A 27,441-nucleotide genomic window follows, 5' to 3' on the forward strand; every position below is an offset into this window, starting at 1 on the left:
TTTTTTTTTTTTTTTCTCTCTTGGCAGAGCTCTTCTTCTAAATTACTAGTCACTGTAAAAATCTGAAATTCACTCTACTATGGAAACTTTACTGTTCCCAAATCAGTGATGGTTCTCCCAAAATTTCCCTCAGGCAATGAAACAGAAACTCCATTCAAAAGATGGCAGTCAAGTAAATTAATGACCCATCTCTTACAAAGTCTCTCTCTGTCTCTCTCTCACAGGCATTCAGTTTCTGTTGCATGCCTTTCCTGTAGATACTGCCACGAACACTGTTCTTCTGAATTGGCATCTGTAATTCTCCCATTCTTTTCTAAACCAGATGTTCTACAACCAGTCACTATCTATTTGCTGTCCAACTCCAAACTCACGAAACCGACTTTTCCTCTTTCCCATTTATTTTTACTTCTTTCTGTAAAACAGCCTTTCTCAACACGTATTTCCTGAAAATTACAATCTTCAGAAATTCATGTCACAAAATATCTTCTGTCTTCTCAGCCTTCAACCTATGCAATAGTTGTTGTTGTTATTTGGTTTTTAGGAGCATTAGCAACTAAGGCCATATTGCTCCGGGATATGCGGTGGTCATTCCCTGAATGACCTTTCCGCATCCTCCGTATTTGGTGGTGACGGGCTCGAACCCCGGTCTAATCAAGAAGTGTGTGCTACGCACTGCTGCTCCTTCCCACCTGGCTACGGAGGCGCCACTATGCAATAGTAATAAGAGCTACAAGTTCTAATACCTTTCATTTTGGGGCTCGCATAAAAATAATAATAATAAAATAACAAACCACACCATTTAAACACTACATGATTAACTTTTGTCTCCAGCGAATTCCACAGATATTAGGGGGAAAGCCCAATTAATAGCAATTGTCGGGTTTATCAAAAACGACACAATTATTAATTTTTTTTTTTTTTGTTGTTTTAAAGAACTGAAAGAACAACTGGCCAAGATATTTTTGAATGAATAATTATTTACAAAAGTGTGGTATATTATGGAAGTTGTGTTGACATTTGTACTGATGGTACTCCTGCAATGACAGGAGCACTAAAAGGATTTGTAAACTTAGTCAAATGACACAATTCAAATATTATCACAACACAGTCCTACCCGATATAAAACTTGTACTTGATCAAGCGTTAGCTTGGTGTTAGATTGATCGAGTACAAGTTTTAAATCGTTGGAAAATTATGCAAAGGAACTGGAGTATGATGTTTTTTTATTTAATAACGCATACTTAAGTTTGGTGGCTATAAAAAGGAAAATTTTTTTTGGAAATAAACAAGGAGTTACCTTTTATTCAGTCCATAGGATTTCTTCTTTCCCAAATCTCCTTATGCGAATAAATTATGAAATGATACTTAAAACAAAATTACATAATTAAAATAATTTAAAACTCAATGTATTCCTCACTATTGACACATAGACAGCCCAACACCCCAGGATCACAGCGGTGAATCCCATCTCTACCCCAGAAATACTAAACCACACATGCAACCTCTAGTGAAGGATTCCATTCTGTCATAAACGCAAAATTGGAATACAAATAAAATACTATTAAAATAAGATAAAAGTATGATAAAACCATGCAATTAAAAATTCTTCACTGGAATATGAATAAAATACTATTAAAATGCGATAAAACAAAGAAATTAAAGGATTCCTCCCTTAAGCAGACTAAAACTATTCAACTATTGTCATGTTCACAGGTGCCTCCGTAGCCAGGTGGGAAGGAGCAGCAGTGCATAGCATATGCTTCTTGATTAGACGGGGGTTCGAGCCCATCACCACCAAATACGGAGGATGCGGAAAGGTCAGGGAATGACCACCGCATATCCCGGAGCAATATGGCCTTAGTTGCTAATGCTCCTAAAAAAAAGCCAAATAACAATAACAAGTCAGGTTCACAGGGAAGAATGAAACTAACGAAACAGGTGTATGTATGTTGAGAATCTTATAAATATGAGATTAGTCTTTGGTATGCATGCGTTTGAAAGTCCACGAATCAGATATGAGAAATGGACGATGAACGTTTTTTTTTTTTTTTTTTGTATTTTCATTTTAGAAGTCTCGGCAATCAATAACTTAGTATAATTATGTTGAATACTTAAAATTTTGGCTTCATTAAACAGGAATGTGTGGTTTTCGTTTATCGTTTGGAATGCTAGCTTCAATGCGTTTGCACATGATGCACAAACTGATGCTTCATGTTGCCTAACCCTCAAGTTTAAAATACATTTGGTAGATCCAATGTAAGATGAATTACAATTCTTACAAGAAATGTGGTAGACAAGGTCATGTGTTTGTCCGGAAGTAGATAGTACCATGTGATTTTTGAGTGTAGCATAATTTAAGGACTGATTTTACTACTATTCATCACTATGCATGCGTACCAAAGAACTAATTGCCTATTTATAAGATTCCCAGCATACACCTGTTTCGTTAGTTTCATTCTACCCTGTGAATATGACAATAGTCGAATAGTTTCAGTCCGATTAAGGGAGGAATCCTTTTGGTTTTATCGTACTTTTATCTTATTTTAATAGTATTTTATTTGTATTCCAAGTTCGCGTTTATGACAAAATGTCTTTGTTCACTAGAAGTTGCATGGGGGAGGGGGGTTTAAGGGGTCGGGGTGGGGTTCACCGCTGTGATCCTGGGGTGTTGGACTGTTCGTGCGTCAATAGTGAGGAATACATTATGAGTTTTAAATTATTTTAATTATGTAATTTTGTTTTAAGCATCATTTCGTAATTTATTCGTATAAGGAGATTTGGGAAAGAAGAAATCCTATGGACTGAATAAAAGGTAACTCCTTGTTTATTTCCAAAATATTAATAGAACGTAGGAAAAATTGAGCATATGTAAGCTCTCATTTATGTAATAAAAAGGAAATGTATTTATGCATCTGTACATTAACTTTTCTAGCACATTTATTTGCGTAGCTTAATAAATTAAATATCAGTATGCAAGGCCCACAGGAAAATTTACTCATTTCTACTGACAGGTTGTTTGCCTTTAAAGAAAAGTTGAGTATATGGAAAAAATATGTAAATGAAAAAATTTAGAAATGTTTACCTTGACACCAAAATGAATTATACTAAAATAATTAATGTACTAAGTAAAACATTAGAACTGTTAAAGACAAATATTGAGCATTACTTTCTATCCCTTGATACCAAAAAATATTTGTGGGTAAGAGACCCATTTGCAACAAGAAACCTTCCAGACGTTAGAACTTCACAATCTGCAAGAGGAAGAACAACTGACCGAGGTCCATAGTGACTAGTCGCTGGAAATTCACTTTAACACTAATATTAGCAAATTTTGAATCAAAATTCTAAATGAATATCAACGAATTTCTGAAAAAGGCAATTAGAATTTTATTGCCATTTTCCATTTCCTACTTGTGTGAAACAGGGTTTTCTGCTTTAAACGAGATTAAAAAAAAAAAAAAAAAAGAGAGAGAGAGAGACTAAAGTTGGTAGAAGATAAGTTGAGAGTAAGCCTATTCACAATAAATCTTTGTATTAAAAAACTGCTTCCCATCAAACCCAACCATCTCATTGATTAAAATTTTATAATTGTATATTTCTTTGTTTTTATATAATTATGTTAATTTTTTATATATTTTTTGTTTTAAATTTCATGCAATTCATGTATGTTCAAAAAAAGAACATTAAAACATTTAAAACAAATAATAAATGTATTATTAAATATACCCAACAGAAATAACTTCCATTTTGTAAATATATACAGTCAGTCCTCGTATAACACATGTTTACACTACACGAATTCGATCATACACGATTTATAAATAGGGGAACGATATCTTAGATAACACGAACCGAATTCGCTTATGCATGATTCGCCTTTGTGTTTACAAGAAATGGCAGTCGAACGCAGAATCACCCCAACAGAATGCAACACGATAGGAATGAAGAGAAGATTCTGAAAATGTATTTATGTTTTTTATATCAGTGAAGGGGAAACACATTTCACCATAATAACGTAAAAATCAACACAATTCCAGCTATCGATATAATCGCAAATGCAATCAGATTGAGTTTACTACCAGTTTATAACAGATTCCACTAGCAGGAACGCAACTGGAAATTGTTTTTATTGTTTTATGGTAGTAACCCCCAGAAATGTGCTTTAGTAAAATGTGAGCCAGTGAGATGTTAATAGTGTGTCTCTGCCTATACGGTGTTGTTTATTCAGTTGCTACACATGCACAGATTTGTTTACGTGTATCAAGCCTCCCTCCTCATTTTGTAATTGTGCTTTATTCCCTAAAAATGAGTAAAATACTTAAAAGGTGTGAAAAGGAAGCGTCCTGGTGAAGACACTACAGATTCAGAGAGAAAAAGAAAAGCAATATCGATAAACAGAGGCGGACTGGGTCAAAAATTCTTACCAGGGAAAATTTATAGTGGCCTCATACTATGGTTTATGGCCAAAATCACACCAGCCTCCAGCCTACCGGGGTTTACCCGGTAAGGCTTATGGCTAGTCTGTCGATACAGAAAAAATGTGAAATTGTGAAACGCTTTGAGCGAAATGAAAGACAATGTGATATTGCACGTGCTACAGACTTAAATGAGGCAACGTCGAGAATTACAAAGAATGCAGAGAAAATAAAAACAACTTTCGTAGCAGGAACAACTCAAAGTGTAATTAAAATCCATTAGATTAAGATACAAAGAATTGAAAGAGATGGAACGGCTGTCATCTGTTTGGATAGAAAATCAAACAAAAAACAAGTTTGCTTACGATAGAAGCAAAAGCATTAGCAATAGTTTATTACGTAATAGTCGTAATAAAATACTTACGTATTTTATTACGATTATTTATTGTGTTTCGTAATGTTTTGGTTACAAATGTGTGTTCAATCTTGGGTGGCCGGCACCTAACCCTATTTTTCCCATAGGGCCTGTTGTTTATATTGCATGAAAGTTTCTAGGAACACAACTATCGTGCTATACGAGGACTGACTGTATATATTATTTAATTTGTTTATTTTTATTTATAATATTTATAGATATTTATAATATATATATTACAAAGATATATTATATATGAGTATAATGGTGATTGTAGTGTGTCACAAAGTTTTAGCATCTTTCAAAATGTGCTGCAACAACGAAAAGGTTGAAAAACAGTGTATGTTTATTGGTATGGCTTCAAGAAAGCAGATGGCTTTGCCAATTACAGATAAAATTAAGCTATTGCATCTGTCGATAATGGTGTGCATTCTAAGACCGATATCACCAAACATTTCAGCATTCCTAAGAGAACTCTGTTTACTAATCTGTAATATTGGAAAAAGATTGAAAGTCTACAGAAATCTGCTGCACCGGGTAGGATTCGAGCACGAAAGGAGAAGTATCTGGTTCTTGAAAAGGTACTTTGGAAAGGCTAATTATGATGTATGCAAAACACATTCGCACATAGAATGGATATTGAAGAATCTAAAAGTTTGGATGGATGGTTCTGAAAACTTAAGACTCGCCATGGCCTGTCTTTCAAAAAAGTGTGTGGCGAAAGTGCAGCCATGGACACTGACGCTACAAAGGAATGGAAGGAAAATCATTTAAAAAATGTTTTGCTGATATCTGACCGCAACAACATCTTTAATGCTGATGAAACTGGACTCTTTTTTAAATTGCTACTGGATAAAACACATTTAAAGGCAAGAAACGTAGTGGAAGAAAAAAGGCCAAACAATGGATTACAATTCTCCAAGATGCAAACATGTCTGGCTCTTTTAAATGCCAGGAAAGCCCAGAAGCTTCAATGCTTTAAAGGTTTGAAGACATTACTGACTAAGTATCAAGCAAACCAAAAGGCACGGATGACATCACAAATCTATAAAGAATGGATCAGAGACTCAGATAGCAGGACGAGTGAATAGAAAGATTTTTTCAGAATAGAAAGATTTTGCCATTTGTGGATAACTGCACCCCTCATTGTCAAGTAAATGACCTAAGTGCAACCACTGTCAAGTACCTAACACCAAATACGACATCAGTTCTTCAGTCATTTGATCAGGGTGCAATTCAGTGTTTTAAGAAAAACTACCAAAGAATAATATTAAACAAAATTGTGCTATGTCTTGAAAGCAAAATTCAATGCAAAATTGGCATCCTGCAGGCAATGTATTTATGTGTTTCAGCATGGGATTAAGTTGATGAGAAAGTGCTCGTCAACTGCTTCAAGCATGATGGATTTACTGCCTTAAATGATGCAATGGGTGAAGTTTCGCATGCTTCTTCCCCTATTAATTGCAAAGAACAGTCCAATAATATGGAAAAAAATATTTGGGCATGTGTGCATCCTCACCTAAACTTACAGGAAAACTTAAGTTTCAAAGATTATGCAGAAGTGGATGCAGACATTGAATGTTTCAGGTTTTCAGTGAAAGGTGCTCATCAAGAATTAGAACTTGTACGTAGAATTTTTCAAGAGCAGTGTATCTGCAAAAGTGAAATAACTGCTATCATGCACCTTCATAATTCTCTTTTAAAGCATGCTATACCACTGAAATAGTGTATTTTGACAGATTATTTTAAAGTATGAAACCATTCACAACGCTGTGCAGTGTAGTTCTTAAGAGTGTGTAGTTTAAGGCTATGTGGATAGCACAGAGTTCTGCAGTATAGCTGCTACATTCAGTGGGGAGTTTTTTTGGACATAGTGATGTTAGGAAATACTGCTGCTGCACCAACATGATTGTCAGTTTTAGACCCATCTGTGTAAATTGGTGTGTACTGGCCGTGCTGGGTTCTCAGTGCGGCGTACATTTGCAGTATGTTCTGTTGAGATAAGGTGTTCCCCAGGCTGTCAATGAAAATTCACACGGTGGTATATAATATGTCCAAGGTGGGACTGTATGAGAGGCAGTGGGCTGTATCTTACTAAAGTCAATTTGCCAATCGGCCTGCAATGAGCAAAGATGTATCCCAGTTGGTGGATAGGTTTGGTATAGGTTTACCCATTTAGTAGAGAAAAGTCCGTTCCAAGTGGGACGGACTTTTAGTAATAAAAGCATTTGTCTGCGTAGCTGCAGGGAGGTTTCATGTGCTTCAGCATATAGACTGTGGACAGGTGATGTACAGTACGCTCCAGTGCAAGAAGAAGAGCACTGTGGTGCACAGGATCAAGCCAGCGTAAAGCGCTTTGTCTAGCAGAGCTATAAACTACAGAAACAGTCTAGACATGAACGTATTAGTGCATGGTACAACTGTAATAGTGTGTATCTGTCAGCTCCCCATGTTGTGCCTGATAGAACTCTTAAGATATTTAAGACAGGTAATCCTGAGTGTTTTTATATGTTCCAGGAAGGTGAGTTTTTGGTCAAGTATCACACCAAGAAAGCGGACACTAGGGACAACTGGTATGATTTGATTTTCTAGTCAAAGTTCTGGGTGTGGATGTAGGTTATGCTTCCTGCAAAAGTGTATACTGACAGTCTTTTGGGTTGAGAGGCGAAAACCATTGTTTTGGGCCCATTTTGCTATTTTTTTGATTGCACACAGCTGTCTCTCTACCATTCGCATATTAGGCGATACTAAAGTCATCGGCATACAGGGTAGTGGATATTGTTTGTGGCAGGTCCTGTGTTATTGAATTCATTTTTATATTAAAGAGGGTAGCACTTAGCACTGATCCTTGTGGCACTCCTTCTTCCTGTATGAACTTTGAAGATAAGTGGTTGTGAAATCGAACTTGAAATGGGCGGTGTTGTAGGAAGTTTCTTATAAACTGTGGTAGGTGTCCGCTTAATCCCAGATCGTATAGATTTTGCATTATACCATATCTCCAAGCAGTGTCAAACGCTTTTTCGATGTCAAATAGGACCATCGCAAGATGTTCTTTGCGTACGAAGGCGTCACGGATGTTTATTTCTGTCTTAATCAAAAGGTCAAGAGTGGATCTACCTTCACGAAAGCCAAACTGCACTGGATTCATAAGGTTATTTTGAGCTAGAAACCAGGATAACCGGGCGTTGATCATTTTTTCCATTACCTTGCATATACAGCTGGTGAGTGCAATAGGTCGATAATGCTGTGGATCTGTAGAATCTTTTCCAGGTTTTGGAAAAGCCAAAACATAAGCATTCCGCCATTTGTCAGGGAAAGTGTTTTCTTTGAATATTCTGTTGTAGAGTAGTAATAGTGTCTTGAGTGCAGGTTCAGTAAGTTTTGCTATCATGATGTAATGTATTCCATCTGGCCCTGCTGCACTGAGTTTAGTGGAGGCTAGAGCATGATGTAATTCTGACATTGTGAAAGGGAGATTGTATGCAGCACTGGATGTTGATTCAAAATTAATTGAGTGTTTTTCAGCTTGTGCTTTGTGTGTCTGGAATTGTGGTGAGTATGATGTCACAGCTGATATTTCCATGAAAGATCTACTTAGAGAGTTTGCAATCTCAGAGCCATTTACATTGAGCATGGGACAGTTGACACTTGGATGTTTTGTGTACATACGCTGTATTTTGGCCCAAACTGTTTGGGTCTTTGTTGTTTTTGAAATTGTGGAAGCGAAACGGTTCCATGCTTCCCTTTTGCTGGTCTGTCTAACTTGTTTTGCTTTTGCCCTTGCCCATTTAAAGCAGATGAGGTTTTCTGTTATTGGGAACTTTCTGAAAATGTTCCATGCTCAGTCCTCTTTTTTTGCGGCACTACATTCATTATTCCACCACACTTTAGAGCGGGCCGATATTTTAGTGGATCATTTTGAAATTGCTTTGTCCACTGCTTGCAGTATTTTGTTAGATATATGTTCTACTGCCAAGTTTATGGGTGTCTGTTGGACCTGTTTTTCTTCTAGTGTAGCTAGCTACTTGTACATATCCCATTCAACTTTGGAGAATATCCATTTTGGAATTCGGTAAAAAATATGGGGAACGTTTGTATCAATGCGGCATATCACAGGGTAATGATCACTGCCCAGTGGGTTGCTGTGAATAGTCCATCCGAACAGAGGGTATATGGTTGCTGAGCATAAAGAGACAACAGCTGAGGTAGATCCTATAGGAAGATGCGTACAAGTGAGCGCTCCATTATTGAGAGTTATCAGATTGTGTTGATTAAGTAATTTTTCGATAGTTTTTCCATGCTTGTCCAGGTTATGGTTTCCCCATAGCGGATGGTGACTGTTCAGGTCTCCTAGGATACAGTAGGGTTTGGGAAGCTGGATCACTAGTTCTTCTAATTCAGCATAGCTTATGTTTTGGTTAGGTGGTAAGTATAATGAGACTATGGTTAAATTAATTATGGTTAAATTAAATCAAAATTAACATTGATTTGTGCAGCTACTGCTTCAAGATTTGTCTTTAGTGGGATTGCTTTTGAGGGTATCTGGGAGTTGATGATCAGCACTACTCCTCCATGTGCAAGATTGTTCAGACTGTGTGCAACACGATCTTGCCGATGTATTATGTATTTCTGAAGGGAAACAATTATATTTGGTGTTAGATTGGTTTCTTGTAGACAGAAGGCAATAGGATCATACTGCGAAAGGAAATCTCGGATGTCAGACAAATTACTGCAATAGCCTCTACAGTTCCACTGTAAGAAAGTAAGCATTATTTTGGTTTAGTAGAGCCGCCCTCGATTTGTTTTCGAGGTACAGAAGGTTTAGATCGTTCGAGTTTACCTTTCCCCTTCTTTGGGAAATAAGGTTTCGCTGTATCCATCTCCTCTTCAGTAAACAGTTCCAAAACCTGTCCATCTTGGTTTGAATTATCTTCTGAATCCATGTAGTCTGTTTGGTTTGAGTCGGGAGTGGTAGATACTGTAGTATTCTGCTGTTGAGTGGCATCTGGTTGTATTGTGATTGGCGTATTTATTGCTTTGCTTTGTTTGCTTTTTGTTTGGGGTGTTTGTACTGGGGACAATATTGACCTTGCCCATTCAGCTAGTGACTTTGTTGGTGGTATGGTTACCTCTGTTTGGGTAGCAATTGATATGTGATTTTTGGTTATTTTGGCATAAGTTGGCTTGTTAGCATTTGGAACTGGTAAAGATTTTTTAGCTTCTTGGTAGGTTACATTATGTTCAGTTTTGTATTGCTGTATCTGTTTTTCGCGTTTCCAAAGAGGACACTCCTTTGAATATGCCGGATGGGCTTTCTTTACAGTTAATGCAGTTTGGTGTTGTGGTAGTGCAGTCACTAGTAGTATGTGCAGTGGATCCACATGTGGCACAGGCAGCTGCTCCTCTGCAGACAGTCTGTGAGTGCCCAAATTTTTGGCACGTATGACAGCGTAATGGATTTGGTATGTATGGTTTAACTCTGCAGTTAAGGTAACCGGCTTTGATCAATGTTGGTGGTTTAGGATTATCAAAAGTAAGGATTATATTCCGAGTAGGAACTAATACATTATCCTTCTTCGTGAGAATTCACCTTACATTGATGACTCCTTCTCGTAATTCTTGTTTGAGTTCTTCATCTGACAAATTGATGAGGTCCCACTCAGTGATGACACCTCTTGACGTGTTCAAGGAAACGTGCGGTGAGATGCTGACCGAAATTCCACCAAAGGATTGTAATTTTTGTAGTTGTTCAGATTGTCTGGCAGTGACAACTTCAACCAGTAGGTCTACAGATCTTAATCCACGAACTGTCTTGGGAGTACCTATTATGCTTTCTAGGCATTTTTGCACTAGGAAAGGGGAGAGTTTTCCAACTGGTTGTTCTTGAGTTGAATGTGTAATCAAAACGGTTGGGGTTCAGATTCTGCCTGTGTCAGTCTTTTGATGTTTTGCTGCGACAGAACCAGACTCCTCTTGTTCTTGCCTTGTCAGGGTTTCTTCTGTGTGCCCAGTGTTTTTCTGGATTTTATGGACTTTTTGCTCCATTTCGCCCAGGAAGGGAGACCTTTTCCCCTCTAGGTTACCGGCCCCGCCACGTGGAGGCAGGAGCAGTGCCACCTTTGTGACCAAGCGGTAGTGGGTTAGTAGTAATATGCAAAAAAAAGGGGGGAGGGGGAAGAAAGGTTACTTTTCCTCCTGTTCAAGTAAAGTGATTTCTTTACTGAAGCTTATTTAATTGATTGTTAGTGTAACGCTGTAAATAAAGAAGACGATTTTACTTATTCAAGAGAGCGCAATTCACTAGCAAAGACACTTGATCACAAAATTGCTTGGCACCTGGGGCCGAATGTGGCTGCATAAGTTTTACGGGCACTACTAACGTGGAACGGTAATCCCTTTCACCCTTAATGCGCGCTTTCTGATTAAACTAAGGGCCAGAGGTGAGAACAATGCATACACAGTTGTCTCTCCTAATCTGTTCATTACATGAAAATTATTTTTGTTCTATGGAAACTAATGTATTTTAAATGTAATTACCAAGGGGAATTTAAAAAAATTCGGTATAAAAAAGTTGGTTAAACAGAGGTCCGCTGTAATTAAATCAAAAATTAAGCAATTTTAAAACACATAACTGATCGATTGCACCATTAAAATGCTGGGAAGGGGGCCCCGCTTGCCCCACTGTAGTTTCGGCTCTGGATACTCAATAATTGCATTCAGGATTTCATTTGTAAAATAAATGATCTTCTCAACAATGGGCTAGCAAATTAAAAAAAAAAAATAATAACAATGGGCTCTCGCGAGCCCACTATAGCTCACCACTGACCTTACTGCACTCTACAATCATAATTTTCTTGTTTAATACTGTAGTGTATATTATAAGATTATATTGTATTGTATTACTAGAATTATATTAAATGTTCAGCTTTTGTTTGTTTTATTGTTGATTTTATCAGCAATCAATATAGAGTCCTTCTAATATTAACAACAGTTTTCCTCATTTCCCCGAGGGGCCATTCTATAGAGCTTCGACTATACATACATAAGAATGAATTAAGATGCCTTTCACCTGGCACAATTTTTTTATTTTTTTAAAATACATTTAGTCATACATAAGATTCTTTTAGTACTGAATTTAATTGGAAATTGAAAGATTTCCAAGTTCATGTGTTACCTCCCCTGCCTCCAGTAACAGTTACAATTTATGGTGTAACAATCTATATTAATTAACTTTTAACATAAATAAACAAAATTTGCACATTTTAGTACAATGTTATAAAGGTGAGTCAAATGAAATAGAATTACTTTTCTTTTTAATCAATAACTGATATCCTGCCAGATAATGGTTGTCTTTCAAAAACATGAAAATAACAAGACAATAAGTCTTGGCTGTATGTCACAACCTCAACCAAATCTCAGTGTAATTTTTGGATGGTTGCCATAATGTACTTAGTTAAGCATAGACATGCATTACCATGTAACAAAAGAACTGACAGTCAAATATCTCCTGTTATTTCTGATGCCACTTTGCAAATTAACTTTGAGAATTGTGTATAATTTTGCTGGCTGTTTTGCCTCCATACATGAAATGGCACAGCAGCAGTCCCTATGAATCAAAGAACAGCACAAGCATAACCTTCCCATTGCTTTTGGAAGTCTTGAATTTCTTAGGTCAGTGATGATTGGGTTTCCCCTGCATGCTGCTTCATGGTGCAGTCAGTTTGAGCATCACTTGCTCAAACTGACTGCACCATACTACACACTCTGTTGCTCATCTGATCTGAGAAGTTATCAAGTGAAGTGCTGCAGGCAGGCCTACGACTATTATCTAGCTCTATGGTCACATCAACTTTCATTTACCAAATTTGCCGTGATGATGTTATCTGCAAAGACTTTTTTTTTGTGACAACTGTGTTCTAGGTGAAGGTCAAGTTCCAGAATTTTTATTTCTTCACAGTAACGATCTGGGCGTTTGTATACTCACGGTTATAACATGCAATTGTTAACATACATCTTTTTCATACATTAGTTAATTTATACTGAAAAGACATCTTCAGCTGTAAGAAATTAAGCAATTGTGTTGCACTCTCTTAGATATGCTCATTAATGTGAATGTCACATTGTCTCCATTGCACCACATTCCCTGCACATCTTACAAGTCCTATTGCCAAATAAAAGTATTAACATCAATCTCTAAATTTACACATTAAGCAGTAATTTAGACAATCCTATTTTCATTTGACTCACTCTCATATAAACATAAGACTTACCAGTTTATGGTTAGAGTCAACGATGCCATTAATTTTAGTTGGTTTATAATACGGAGAACCATGAGCAGAAAAACGAACATCTGTGATAGGAGGATTCTCTTGTTTTGCTATTACACTAAAAATGTCAATATTTTCCATTTTAGCACCCAACTGAGATGATAAGATTTCCTTAAAAATTTTATATTTGCTTTTTATGACTTCTTGTTTTTTCCAGTCCCAAACTCTAATAAAATCTTCTGCACTAACACCTGAAAAACAGTATACATACCATTAAATTAATACTGAATTCAAAAGCCTTACAATTATAATGAACAAATTATTATTACATTATAGAAACTGATTACAGGAAGCAGCTGTCTTCAAAAATAATGTTCAAAAATGAGGAATTAGTAACAGCAGTGACATATGATGGAATGAGTAATCCTATAAAGTATCAGAAAAGGGGAGGAGAAAAAAAATACCTTCTGTACATCTTTCTCTAACTACTAGTCTAATTCTTTAAATTAAATTGAACCACCCACTTCAAGAATACCACATAGAAGTTTATTCCGACAATTAATTACTCTGGCTGAAAACAAATTTCAGCACATGTATCCTGCAGCCATCCTCTTTCAAATTAAATTTATGTCCCTTATGTGTGTTTTCCAAGAAAGAGTAAGGATCATATCAGCACTTAGTTTACTCAAGCCATTTAAAGCCTTAAACACTCAGGTCTCCTCAGAGGAGTCTAGTTTTAAGATGCTACAATTTTCAGCACTAAAAACTTTCTCTTGGTAAGAGTACCTTTTGTAAGGGTACCCTTACTAATTTCATTGCTCTTTTCTGCACTTACTCCAACAGAGCAATATCTTTCCTAAATTGAGACTTCCAGACCTGCATGCAATCTAACCACTGCCAAATACAACATGCTAACCACCACCTGTGTGCAGCTGGCAAAAATTCCTATATATCATTGCCAGAACCCCATGAGCTGTCCTAGCAGTATATCGACACTAACTCTGTATCAAGCTATACAATTACCTCGTCTTTTAATGTAACATATGCATAAAATTTATTTAACAACTTATACTTTCTACAACTATTCCTTTTGTTCTTCCAATGATATTCATGTACAGGCATACCTCGATTAACGAACAGGATGCGTTCCACGAAATTACTTCGTTAAGCGAAACTTCATTTTCAGAGGTAAAAATACTATGGCCAGAATAGGGATACGTTCCTATGCAAAGAAAATGAAAAGCTTTTTTTCGAACAAAGAAAAGTTTTATTAAATAAACAGTCAACTTACATACAAAGTGAAATCACATTTTAAAATAAGAGTCTAAAGTTTATTGTTTATGGTTTTTTTCTCTTTCATTTAACAATTGCCTACACAGAGTTATTGCATTTAACACTGATCGCTTAACAATAACACTTCTTCCAAAATCAGGATCATTTTCACTAAAAAAATTTAAAACATTTTCAATGTCATTTAAGCACCTTTTTAAAACTTTGGCTGTTAACACTTTTTCGGCAGGAACTTCTTTAACTTCGTCTTCATTATCTTTGTCTTCATTGCTAACAAGGTTTTCTAAATCTTCCGCTGAAAAACCATCATATTCTGCATTCAATAAATTTCTAACATCCTCTTCATCGACGTTTTCGAAACCTACTGATTGAGCCATTTGGATAACTTCATTTCTAATTTCTTGGATGTTATTTTCTTCTTCTAGTACAACTTCTGGCCATATTTTGCACCAAACTCCATTTAAGCATTTCTTAGTGACTTCTTTCCAAGAACTATCAATGTTTTCAATTGCGTTTTTAATGGTGTAGTTTTTCCTAAAAGTTTTAACTGTCATTTCCTCTTTATCCTCTAGTTCAGTTAAATTGCTTAATGTTCGATGCAGATAATAAGCTTTAAATGATGCTATTACTCCCTGATCCAATGGTTGAATCAGGGAAGTTGTGTCTGCTGGAAGAAACACAACTTTGACAGGAATGCATGTGTCCAATGTGTTAAGATTAGTAGGATGTCCCAGAGCATTGTCTAACAACAAAAGAACTTTTTCTTCAAAGTTGTTTTTTTGACAATACCGTTTTACTTCAGGACAAAAGTGGTTAACAAACCAATCAGTAAATAACTCCTTGGTAACCCACGCTTTTCTATTTGCTTTCCATATTAAAGGTAAATTCATTTTTATGTTACCTTTTAACGCCCTCAGATTTTCTGAATGGTAAACTAATAACAATTTTAATTTATAATCGCCAGAGGCATTTGATCCAAAGAGTAACGTTAAACGGTCTTTGGCTGCTTTGAACACAGCAGCTGATTTTTCTTCAATAGAAATGAAGCTTTTTGTTGGTAGCCGTTTCCAGAACAAACCGCTTTCGTCAACACTGAACACCAAATTTGGTGGAAAATTTTCACGTTCAATTATTTCCTTTAGTTTTTCTGGAAACTTATTTGCAGCTTCAACATCTGCACTTGCACCTTCTCCTGTTAATTTTACACTATGAATCCTGGCCCGTTTTTTAAATTTCTCGAACCAACCATGAGAAGCCCCAAAGGATTCCGTAATTTCTTCAGTTTGTTTAGATTTCAGGTGATTAAACAAAAATAATGCTTTTTCTTGAATCACCATTTGACTTAAAGGCATATGACATTGTGACATATCATCTATAAACAAACTTAACATTTTCTCCATTTTTTCTAAAATTGGATTCCTTAAGCGAGTTAATTTTGCCGCTGTAACATCTGTACAATTCTGAGCAGACTGTTTTATTTTTTCTGATTGACTTAGTATGGTTGTTAAAGTTGATTGCGCTAATCCTAAAGAATGTGCCACATCGGATTTTCTTTCGCCGCTTTCAACACGTTGTACGATATTTAGTTTAGTTTCCAAAGAAATTGCTTTTCTTTGATTCTGACATTTTAACTAAAACAAAAATATTTCTATTAAAATTTACAAAATCTACGTTATGTAATGCTATCAAAGAACCTACGTCGATTATTGCAATGCACCACACTGAAACAATGTCAATCGTGTAAAGGAAATGGAGGACAGTTAAAAATCATGATCTGTCATACCAAGAAAAACTAACAGATACGGATCATTGCAATGCACCACTCTGAAACACACACTATGAAGTGTAAACAACAACTAAATTAAGCGAATGATGCACAAAACTGTTATAAGAAACACACCTGCAGCTCGGGAGCACGTAACGAGTCGCCGTCAGTCACCAATCGGATGATTGTCGGGCGTTGGCCTTAAATTGGAATATTTTTTTATGTTAAATGGGGCTTGAAATTGCGGATTTTGTTATCAGAGGTAATGTTAACTGAGGTATGACTGTAATTTGTTAGTTGCAATTTCTTATGGTATCTGTATCAGCTAATTCTTTTATGTACATGTCTACTTTCAGTTCATATCTAGTTCTTTAACTTGAGTGTTTAGTGACACTGATGTTTTATTAGAAACAGAGGTAAAAGGAATAATATCTAATCATATAAAATTTCATTTGTATATTGCATTTGTATATTGCATAATTAGATCGTAAAAGCAACATATTCCAAGTAGATTTTGTATTTGTCAGTCAGCTAAGTGTATCTAGTCAGCCAACTTTAATGGAAATAAATAATCAGTAATTTCTTAATATAAAAAATTGTTTGATAATCACTTGAAACCAGCTAACTTCATACTACATATAAAGCCTAAAAACAGGTTACAAGTCATCGAGAGAAACAAAACCCTCCATAGTGCTTGTCATTACTGAGAAAGCTGAAAAGGCCTCAGGACCCTGACAATTATTGGTATTCAGAGATCAAAAATTATTGCTGTAGAGTTACAACCTTGAACGAAAGCATATGATGCAAAAAAAGCATTCTTATGCAGTAACAGCTTAAAAAAAAAAAAAAAAAGCTTCTTCCCATTTCACCTATCCATTCACTCCAAATGTTTGACCAGTTCTTCCTTGAATTTATTTTAGCTATCAACTTCCACAATGACAGATGGAAGTATCTTCCATTACAGCAATCAACTACTCGCTGGCTAAAGGCAAATTTCCACACATTTTTTCTATGACTGTCTTTCCTTAATTTGAGTATGTCCCCTCAGGTTCATAACCTGAGCAAGAGGAAGGATCCCATCAGCATTGAGCCTGTTCAAACCATTCAAGGCCTTAAACACCTCAATAAGATGACCCTGCAGATGCCTAATCTTCAAATGCTGCAATTTGCAGACCTTAAGCCTTTCTTGGTAAGAGCACACACTTTGTTTCCTTCACCAGCCTTGTTGCCCTTCTCTGTACTCATCCTAGCAACTCTACATCCTTCCAAAAATGTGGCATCCAGACCCAATGCAGTACTCAAGGTGTGGCCTGACCAATTGCCTTATACAAAGGGATAATTACCTCCTTTTCCCTGCTAGCAAAATTTCTGTATATCATTGACAAGACCCCACGACCTTCTCTGGCAGCCTGTCTGCACTGCTCAGAAAATTTCATATCTGACTACACAATCTGACTACCCTGAGTGTAGCACCACACAGTTGGCACATTTCTCTGGGGTTACTGCTACTCACATGCAGTATTTTCTATTTGTCAAATGTTACACTTGAATTGCCACTTCTCAACCCATCTGTGCAACTTTTTAGATCCTATTGCAGTAGCATACAGACATTACTGTCATTAACGATCCTGCCAACATTTGTATCATCTGCACACTTCAACATTAAGCCTGATATACCTTCATCAATATCACTGATAAATATACAAAACAAAAATGGGCACAACACCGAATCCTGAGGGACTCCACCAAAAACATTACTACATAAAGAGCAGTTTCCATTAATTACCACTCTGTCTTCTCCTACTTAGTCATCCTTTTATCAATTGTAGCAACTTGCCCTTAATGGCATACTGCTCTAATCTGTAGAGTAGACTTCCATGTGCAACAGTATCAAAAGCTTTCCTGAAATCCACGTATATGATATCAAAATTTTTTTTGCATCTAGTTCCTTTGTGACCACATAATAGTATCCAATCAAATTGGTCAGACAAGACTTTCCCTTAACAAAATCATTCTGTATCTGAATTATTACTGCAGTCTTGTCTAGATGATCCTGCAATGTATCTTTAAACAGTGACTCCATTATTTTCCCTGGAACAGAAGTTAAACTAACTGGTCTGTAATTACTTGTGTCACTCTTAGATACTCCTTTGTGAATTGGGGGATACATTTGCATATCTCCAATACATTGGGACTTCTCCTAAGTCCAAGGATGCTCTCATAATTATGGCTAAGGGTTTGCTAACTTCCTTTGCTACCCCCTTTAATATAACTGGATATATCCCATCCACCTATCAGATATGAAGTTTTCTGAGCAATGCAGACAGGCTGCCAGGGCAGGTCATGAGGTTTTGTCAATGATATATAGGAATTTTGCTAGCAGAGAGAAGGAGATGATTGTCCCTCTGTATAAGGCAATGGTCAGGCCACGCCTTGAGTACTGTGTACAGGTCTGGAGGCCTCATTTTAGGAAGGATGTAGATTTACTTGAGCGTGTACAGAGAAGGGCAACAAGATTGGTGAGGGGAATGAAGGGATCCTCTTACCAAGAGAGGCTTAAGTTCTGCAAATTGCAGTGGCTGGAGACTAGGCACCTGCGCGGTGATCTGATTGAGGTGTATAAGGCCTTGAATGGGTTGAGCATGCTGAATTCTGATGGGATCCTTCCACGTGTTCAGATTACGAACCTAAGGGGGCATAAATTCAAATTAAGAAAAGACAGATGTAGAATAGATGTGCGGAAATTTGCCTTTAGCCAGCGGGTGGTTAATTGCTGGAACAAACTTCCATCTGTCGTTGTGGAAGTTGATAGGTTGAATAAATTTAAGGAGGAACTGGACAGGCATTTGGAGGGAATGGTGTGTTTTTTTTTTTTTTTTTTTTTTTTGGCTGATGCTGCATAAGCTCATACACTTGCTTTCTTGCAGCACATGCCACTACTACTACCTCAGGTGACTTTCTTATGTTTAACTTCAACAATTTTCCCCCCACTTTGCTCTCAGTTATTAAAAAATCATTTAGCACCCTGTTAGAGTTTAATAAGCTTCTGTCCTCCACTTCCCCACAGCATTCCTTACATATGATTGTAGATGCAAAATACTCATTCAGTTTGTTGGCTATCTGAGCAGGATCATCAACAGTTGAACCATCCATATCAAGTGGACTAGAAGTCTTTGCCAAAGATTTTTCGTAATTTGCCTTCGCTTGCCTAATCTCCTTTGTGACTTGATTACAGAATACCTTATATCGACCATAAGCTTGTGTGTCCCCTGATAATTTATATGCATCCCATGCATTTTTCTTCTCTGCCACGAGACTCATTAGTCCATCTGAATACTTGAACAGTATTTCTTAGTTGATATGAAAAGCCTAGTAGCTTCTAAGATTAATACCTTGAATGCTTTCCATTTAGAATTTGCTGTTGGTAACATCGTCATTTGGTCCCACTGTATAGAATTTAAAAACTGTCCGAGATCAGTGTAGTCACTTTTATGAAAGCAAAAATCCTTCCCTTAATCCCCGATGATAGTTACATCTTAAATAAATCCTACATCAGTACATTGTGATCACTGTCACCTATTGGTTCCTTAATGTGCAAATTCTTAAGGTACGAGTAATCACTGCTGATAATCATCATTCCCTCTGGTTGCCTCTCAAACATGCTGCTGTAGAAAACAATTATGGAATATATCCACAAGTTTTGCGAGTGTGTGAGTAACCAACCTACAAGTTCCAGTCAATATCTGGGAAGTTAAAATGCACCGTTATAAGACATTCTGATTTACTGGTCCACTCTATATATCTCTGTATAGTTGTTCACTGTACTCATTAGGCCTATAACATACTCCTACCCTCATTTTTGCTTTCCCAGTGCTTATGTCACACCAAACTGACTCAACATTGCACTGTCCATCTGTGTCAACTGGGTGCACTTTTTTTTTTTTTTATGAAAACCCCAAAACCTATAGTACTTAGTACAGTGCATGGGTTGAAGGAGAAATATGGGGGGGGGGATACCGGAAACTTTGCTCTAGAGACTAAACATGGGTTTCACCACTTCAAGCCTCCAAATAAGCAAAGTGGTGGTATTTCACCGGTCAATGAAAGTCATCTACCATCCTCAGATGTATGTTTCTTAACTAACACCATAACCCCCCTTCCCTTCCTATCCTGTCTATCCTTTCTAATTCCGATTCTGCATTCCTTTATCTGTGTGACACCACGTTCCAGAAAAGCCTGCATACATTCCACAAGTTGCACAATTTTTTAGATTGTGATGGATTGGTGAATCATCCCCTTCAGTTCTCTACTGAGCAACTGCACTTCTGCTACTTTGTACCTGTTGCTTTGCTGCTCTGGGGCATGATTTCCATTTAAATTCAATTTAATTGATTGACAAAGAAAATTAAGATTAATAAATTTAATTGATCAATTGACAACACTACACTAAGATAACAGATAACTAAATGCAGTGATATGTATTACACTATCAAGTTTTACGTTTACCTTATACTATAAAGTTCAAGATATATGCCATGCTATATTGTATGTTTTGATATACTATATAACAATGGCAGCAAGTGTAGAATGGATAAAGGTTCTAGTATACTAAGTAGTAAAATACAAAATTTCTTGATAAATTCAAAATAAACTAAAGAGCATGACTAGGACTATAAAGTTACTTATAGAAAATAAATTAATGACAATTAAGTTAATAAAACAGCAAAAATTTATCAAAAATTTATCCATTTGCTGGGGCTGAAAATTCTTTTCCCACATGTGCTTAACATCGTTCTCTTCTTGTAAGGTTACTTGCACAGCAGCTAAAACAAAACTCAATGGCATTTGATATACCAGTGAATAATAATCATGTCAACAAAAGTTTACTTATGGACACAGTAACGAATTACACCAACTCTAAGTGCAAAATGAAATTCTGGTTTAACTGGAAGCGAAGAGGAATATACACATGGAGTGCAAAGAATGAACATATTTTATAATGGCATCCAGTGAAATGAAATAACATACAAGTTAATGTATACAGTGCATTTTATTTCAAGTGAGTTACTTTTTTTAAAAAATTAATTGAACTTTTTTTCCTTTTCTGTAATTAATAGAAGTGAAAAGTAAATATAGTTATCTCCTTATCAATGAGTTAGTAAGATTATAACTTTATAGAACGCAAATTCAAATGCAAAATGGCTGGTCAAACAGGAAACAGCAGCAATCCAAGAGAGAGAGAAAAAAAAAAAGCAGTGATAAATCACATACAACGATGCATGTTTCCCATACTATCTGGTCTGAACAGTTTCCCCGAGAGAAAACAGCAAAAAATTTTGAAATGATACTGCTCTCTACCAACAGTATCAAACGGTAAATTGACCTTATTTCCGAGCATATACTAGAACAAGCTATTCCAAACTTGAAAAAAGCTACCGATATTACAGATAATGAGCAGCTAATGGTTTTCATACAGCACAAATGTGATGAAAACTACGATGAATTTTTCTGCAATCCATTTTCAACCAATACAAGAGGTGAAGACATCAGGCGAACAGTTGATAACTTTTTCAAAAAACACTCTCAATTAGAAAAATTACTTGGCTATCTGTACTGATGGAGCTCCATCCATGATGGGAGGCTGCATAGGATTTTGTACATGGATGAAGGAATTGAATCCCAGTGTTATAATTATTCATTGATTCTTGCATAGAGAAAATTTAGAAATGAAAGAAATGCAATTAATTCCTGTTCTCAAAGATGCCATCAAAACTGTCAATGTTGAAAAATATGTGAAGAAATGGGATCTGAACATTGATTTACTTTATCACTCAGAAGTTTGCTGGCTTTCTCGAGAAAAAATTCTAATGAGGGTTTTCCAATTAAGAAATGAAGCTGAACTATTTCTTACAGAAAAAATGGTGCCTCTGTAGCCAGGTGGGCAAGAGCGGCAGTGCATAGCACACGCTTCTTGATTAGACCAGGGTTCGAGCCTGTGACCACCAAATACGGAGGATGCGGAAAGGTCAGGGAATGACCACCGCATATCCTCGGAGCAATATGGCCTTAGTTGCTAATGCTCCTAAAAACCAAATAACAACAACAGAAAAAAATGCAAGTTTTGGATGATCGTTTCAAGAATAAAAATTGGCTAGTAAAACTGACATACAGTAGATTTTCAGAATAACGGCACCTTCAGGGAATCAAAGTGATGTTATTTTGATTTTTCCATTATCTAGGAAGTTTTATTTTTAATATATTTAATGCAAAAATAATAACGCTAAATAAGAAATGGAGAGATTAAGAATGCAATTTTATTAACTGCACATAAAACACAAATATGTTGACGATTCAATGTTATATTCTGCCCTTAATACACTCCTACTTACGTCCCGTTCTATTTTCTTTATTACATCAAGTTTAGTCTGTGCAGGTATCGAATCCCACCAATGATGCACGGAACTTTTATGGGGGTTTTTTCACTCTGTGGCTGAGTTAGTCAGTCTCAGGCATAGATAGCAGGGTATTTCCCCAGAAACTGGGGTTTTCTGTCCAGCAAAACAGACAAAATGACCAGAGAATGCACTTATGGGCCTAGGCCCTGGAGGTACATATGGGATGAAGTTGTTAATATATATAGAGAACACACTCAATTTACAGACAATACATGTGGGTATTTGGATTGTATCAAATTTGTCACTAATCTTTAATGTTGTTGTTTTTTTCTTCTCTGTATGAGGTTTATTAACTTTAGGAGTCACAGTGAGGGTTTAATTTAAAATAAATGTAAAAAAGTGGTATAATCTGTGATATCAGTACAGAATTCACTTTCAAAATCACGAACGTAAACAAATACAGTAATCATGTGACTTGTTGTTTTCTTTTTTCCGCACTGCAGACATCTGCACTGTATGTACACATCCAATCTCAGTGTGCCATTAGCATTGTGCGCCATTATTTGGGGTGCTGTCATTTTGACAGTCTACTTTATTTAATCATCTCAATGAACATATTCCAATATAGAGGGTCGCAACCAAATTATGGTTGACATTAGTGAGAATTTGTCATCTTTCAAAAAGAAACTCAATCTGTGTAGTGAAAGAAAAATGTCAAAAGGTAAAAATTTTTGCATTCCTGATATTAAATTCAATGTTGGAAGATACTATTGAAATGCCTCTGGTCAACGCAGAATCCATTTTTGAGGAACATTTAAAAACCTCCAATATGAAATGAATTGATATATACCAGAGAGAGAGTGATGACCTCTAAAAGAAGAGTTGGGCCTGAAATCCACTTGACATAAATGTCATGGAATTTGGAGATGACATTATTGGATTTCAAGGGGAACTTATCAATCTGCAAGAAAATTAAATTCAAAAAACAAAATTTGCTCTGCTTCTAGATGAAGATCCTCAGAGAAGGTTTCTACTCCACTTCTGCCTGTGAGCATTTCTCTCATCATGCAAGTCCTCATATTGCTGAAAAGGTAAGTCATTTTCTAACCCATTTCCACTCTTTCTGCTCTTTTTTTCTTTTGTATTTTCTTTGGATTCAGTATTTTCTCTATTGACAGATTTTCTTCCCCTATCTCTAGAATGTTATTTCATGGTAAGAAGTTGGCCGAAATGGACAGAATAATGTATGAAGAGCAACTATACTTTGTGGGAATATAAACTTGCAGGGAGTCCTCCCCAATCAAAACATTCGCAGATGAAAATATAATATCATGATTCATTTTCCAAGAGTAAAGAATGTGGCTAAAAATGACCGAATGCCTTTTGAATGTTGGAAACTACTTTTCCCTAATTCTATGCTTGAACATGCAGTAAAGTGCAAAAATATTTAAATAGCTAAAATCTGCCAAAACTAAATTTGTTAAAATTTCCCAAAGTCAATCTTAAGATTGCCAAGATAGTGATTTTGCAGAGATACGGTGCCCTACTTGGTCCCTTATACATGGCTAGTATAAAAAAAATGGTCACTACATAAATTTCAAACAATTGTGGGAGCAAGATGGAACAGCTTCTGATTGTTTCAAAGCTACAATGAGCAAAATGAGATTTTTATCTTTTTCTTTGGTTCTAAGATTCAATGATACAAATGAATGTAATAAGATTAAAAAACTAGTAATTTGGCCTCTATATAAGAAGTTTTTGAACAATTTGTTTCCTTATGCCAAGCCAATTATCAGGTTGGTGAATATGTCACAATCTATGAGATGTTAGATGCATTTAGAGTACATTGCAAATTCTGTCAGTACATGTTAGTCCAGTCAGGACTAACAATTTACAAGAGAGCTAAATATGGTGTAAAAATTTATGTCTGGGTAGATTCTAGAATGTTTTATATGTACAATCTCAAGATATATGCTGGCAGACAACCAAATGGATAGTATTATTTAGACAATACTGCAAGTGAAGTTGGTCAAACGAAAAGCTCAGCCTATTTTGAACACAAGCAGGAATATAACGATGGATAATTATTTTACTTCATCTAACTCTTTTCAATAATTAAAGGGATCAGGCAAGTTCGGGTCTGCTATCGACTAGTACCAACACTAATTATCCTTGAATCACATGCAATACAAACAGCAATTTGCCAGGTAAAAGCACTGAAGATTACAAAGACCAACTATGCAAACTTGTGACAAATTGACTCATCAAAATATTCAGACTTTTTTTGCAACTGACAGCAGAATGTGTAATGAGGGTCAACACAGATGGTAATGTATTTCATTTTTACTAACAATTTACATCCTATTATGATCATTTTTAAATTCTACAGTGCAACACAGATGAAGTTACCAACAGCAGATATTAAATGAGAAGCATTCAGAGATGTAGTCACAGAGAGTACTAGGCTTTTTATAGTAACTAAGAGATACTGTTCAAGGCTTAAATCAAAATGGATGATTTACTGATGTGAACTGTGGCAGAGAAAAAAAATGCATGGGATACATATAAATTATCATGTGATAAAAAAAGCCTAAAGTAGATATAAACTAGTCAGCAAAAAAGTTACAAAAGTGGACAAGCAAGCTAAGACATTAAAAGATCTTTGGCAAAGAATGCAAAGGTAAGCAGCAAAGAAAAAGGTCCCTATAGACTGGAGACATGCAAATGTATTCTCAATTAACAAAGGGACTCAAGGAGTGATATGAGTTACAGACCTATTAGTTTGACTTCTGTTACTGAGAAAACAATGCTATTTGTTATTTGGTTTTTAGGAGCATTAGCAACTAAGGCCATATTGCTGCGGAGATATGCGGTGGTCATTCCCTGACCTTTCCGCATCCTCCGTATTTGGTGGGCACAGGCTCGAACCCCGATCTAATCAAGAAGCATGTACTACGCACTGCTGCTCCTGCCCACCTGGCTACGGAGACGCCTAGAAAATAATGCAGTCACTGGTTAAAGAAGTAATAAAGGACTATCCAGACAGGAATGCAATTATACTGCAGTCACAGCATGGATTTGTTAAGGGGCTATCTTGTCTGACTGATCTGAGTGGATACTATGACACAGTAATAAAGGAACTGGATGCAAAAAAAAGTTTTGACATTATATACTTAGATTTTATAAGAGCTTTTGATACAGTTGCACATAAAAGACTTTTGTACAAACTGGAGCAGTGTGACATTAAGGGCAAGTTCCTTCTATGGATAAATGGATGGCTGAGTGGGAGAACACAGAATAATTATTAACAATCACTGTTCTTCTTGGATTAATGTTATTAGTGGATTTCCCCGGGTTTCAGTGCTGGGGCCATTGTTGTTTTCAATATATATTAATAAAATCTAAGTCTGTAGATGTAGAATAACTTAAAATCTAAGTCTGTAGATGTACAAAGGTTGACAGGAGAGTTAATGACAGTAATGAAGATATGCTGCTGCAACGTAATCTAGAAAAATTAGGCAGATAGGGTGAGAAATGGCAATTGATGTTTAACAGTGACAAATGCAAAGTACTGCACATGAGTAGCAGCAATCCCAGATTACTGTATCAATTGTGTGGTACTGCACTCAGGGTAGTGTAAAATAAAAAGGACTTGAGGGCAAGTATGCAGACAAGCTGCCAGGGACAGCTCATGGGGTTTTGTCAATGACATATAGGAATTTTGTGAGTAAGAATAAGGAGGTGACTTTCCCATTGTATAAGGAAATGGTTAGGCCACATCTTGAGTATTGCATACAGGCTGAGAAGACTCCTCTTCAGAAGGATGTGGATATGTTGGATTGGGAGCAGAGAAAAGTACCAACACTGCAGAGGGGAGCTAAATGGCACTCTTACCAAATAAGGCTGAAATTCTGCAAATTACTGTTTGGAGACTAGGCACCTCCAAGGAGATTGGGCTGAGGTGTTTTGAATGGATTAAGTTCAATGTCAATGAAATTTTCCTCTATCAGACTACACACTAGGGGGCATAAATTGAAAATGGGGAAGGATGGTTGCAGTATAGATATGCAGATATTTGCCTTTGGCCAGGGTAGTTGGAATATATTCAAATAAGAACTAGATAAACTGTTAGAGGGGATGGACAGATAATTTGGGAAGTGTTTTTTTTTTTTTTTTTTTTTTGACAATATTAAGCTAGCTTTCTTGCATCATTTGCCACAAATAATACAAAATATAGCATTTATTTTTCAACATAATCAAAAACATTTTTCATTGTCCCATCATGTTATCAAAGCCTAGAAACTTGCAAAAAAAAAAAAAAAAAAAATATTATTGCCACTGTAACCAGTTATGTACATCATTTTCAAGCTCTGCATTTTCAAAGATGGAATTGTGTGTGGGTCCACCCAAATGGAAGCATCCTGGTTCACTCCAAGAAAAACATTGAAGGCTACACCTTAAACCAAGAAAGGTGTTTGTTTGTTCTTTGGTTTTTAGGAGCATTAGCAACTAAGGCCATATTGCTCCGGGATATGCGGTGGTCGTTCCCTGACCTTTCCGCATCCTCCGTATTTGGTGGTCACGGGCTCGAACCCCTGTCTAATCAAGAAGTGTGTGTGTGTGTGTGTGTGTGTGTGTGTGTGTGTGTGTGTGTGTGTGTGTGTGTGTGTGTGATGCACTGCTGCTCCTGTCCACTAAGGCGCCACCAAGAAAGGTAATGATGTGTGTTTTCCAGGTCTGTCATGATGTACTTACGTACAATCTAAAATGACTGGAAACATAGTGAATGCTGTGCTGTACTGCACACCTCTGCAAGGAGTCAAACTGCAGCACTTCTAATTCTTGACCTCAACCACCAGCAATTTATTATTTGTTTGGCTCAATTAAATAAATA

At 36.4% G+C, this 27,441-nt stretch overlaps 1 protein-coding gene across 1 annotated transcript in view; it reads right to left on the reverse strand.

Annotated features, from left to right (window-relative positions):
• The window catches only part of LOC150082844 (neural-cadherin-like), a 500,869-nt gene that overhangs the window by 118,491 nt on the left and 354,937 nt on the right, over positions 1-27,441 (reverse strand). The window contains exon 26 of the mRNA XM_090377625.1: positions 13,101-13,348. Coding sequence (XP_090233751.1) covers positions 13,101-13,348 — 248 coding nt within the window. The remainder of the gene's footprint in view (positions 1-13,100; positions 13,349-27,441) is intronic.

Source organism: Mastigoproctus giganteus, chromosome 7 (assembly GCF_048544385.1).
Source record: "Mastigoproctus giganteus isolate SK-2022 chromosome 7, ASM4854438v1, whole genome shotgun sequence".
Classification (NCBI taxonomy): Eukaryota; Metazoa; Arthropoda; class Arachnida; order Uropygi; family Thelyphonidae; genus Mastigoproctus; species Mastigoproctus giganteus.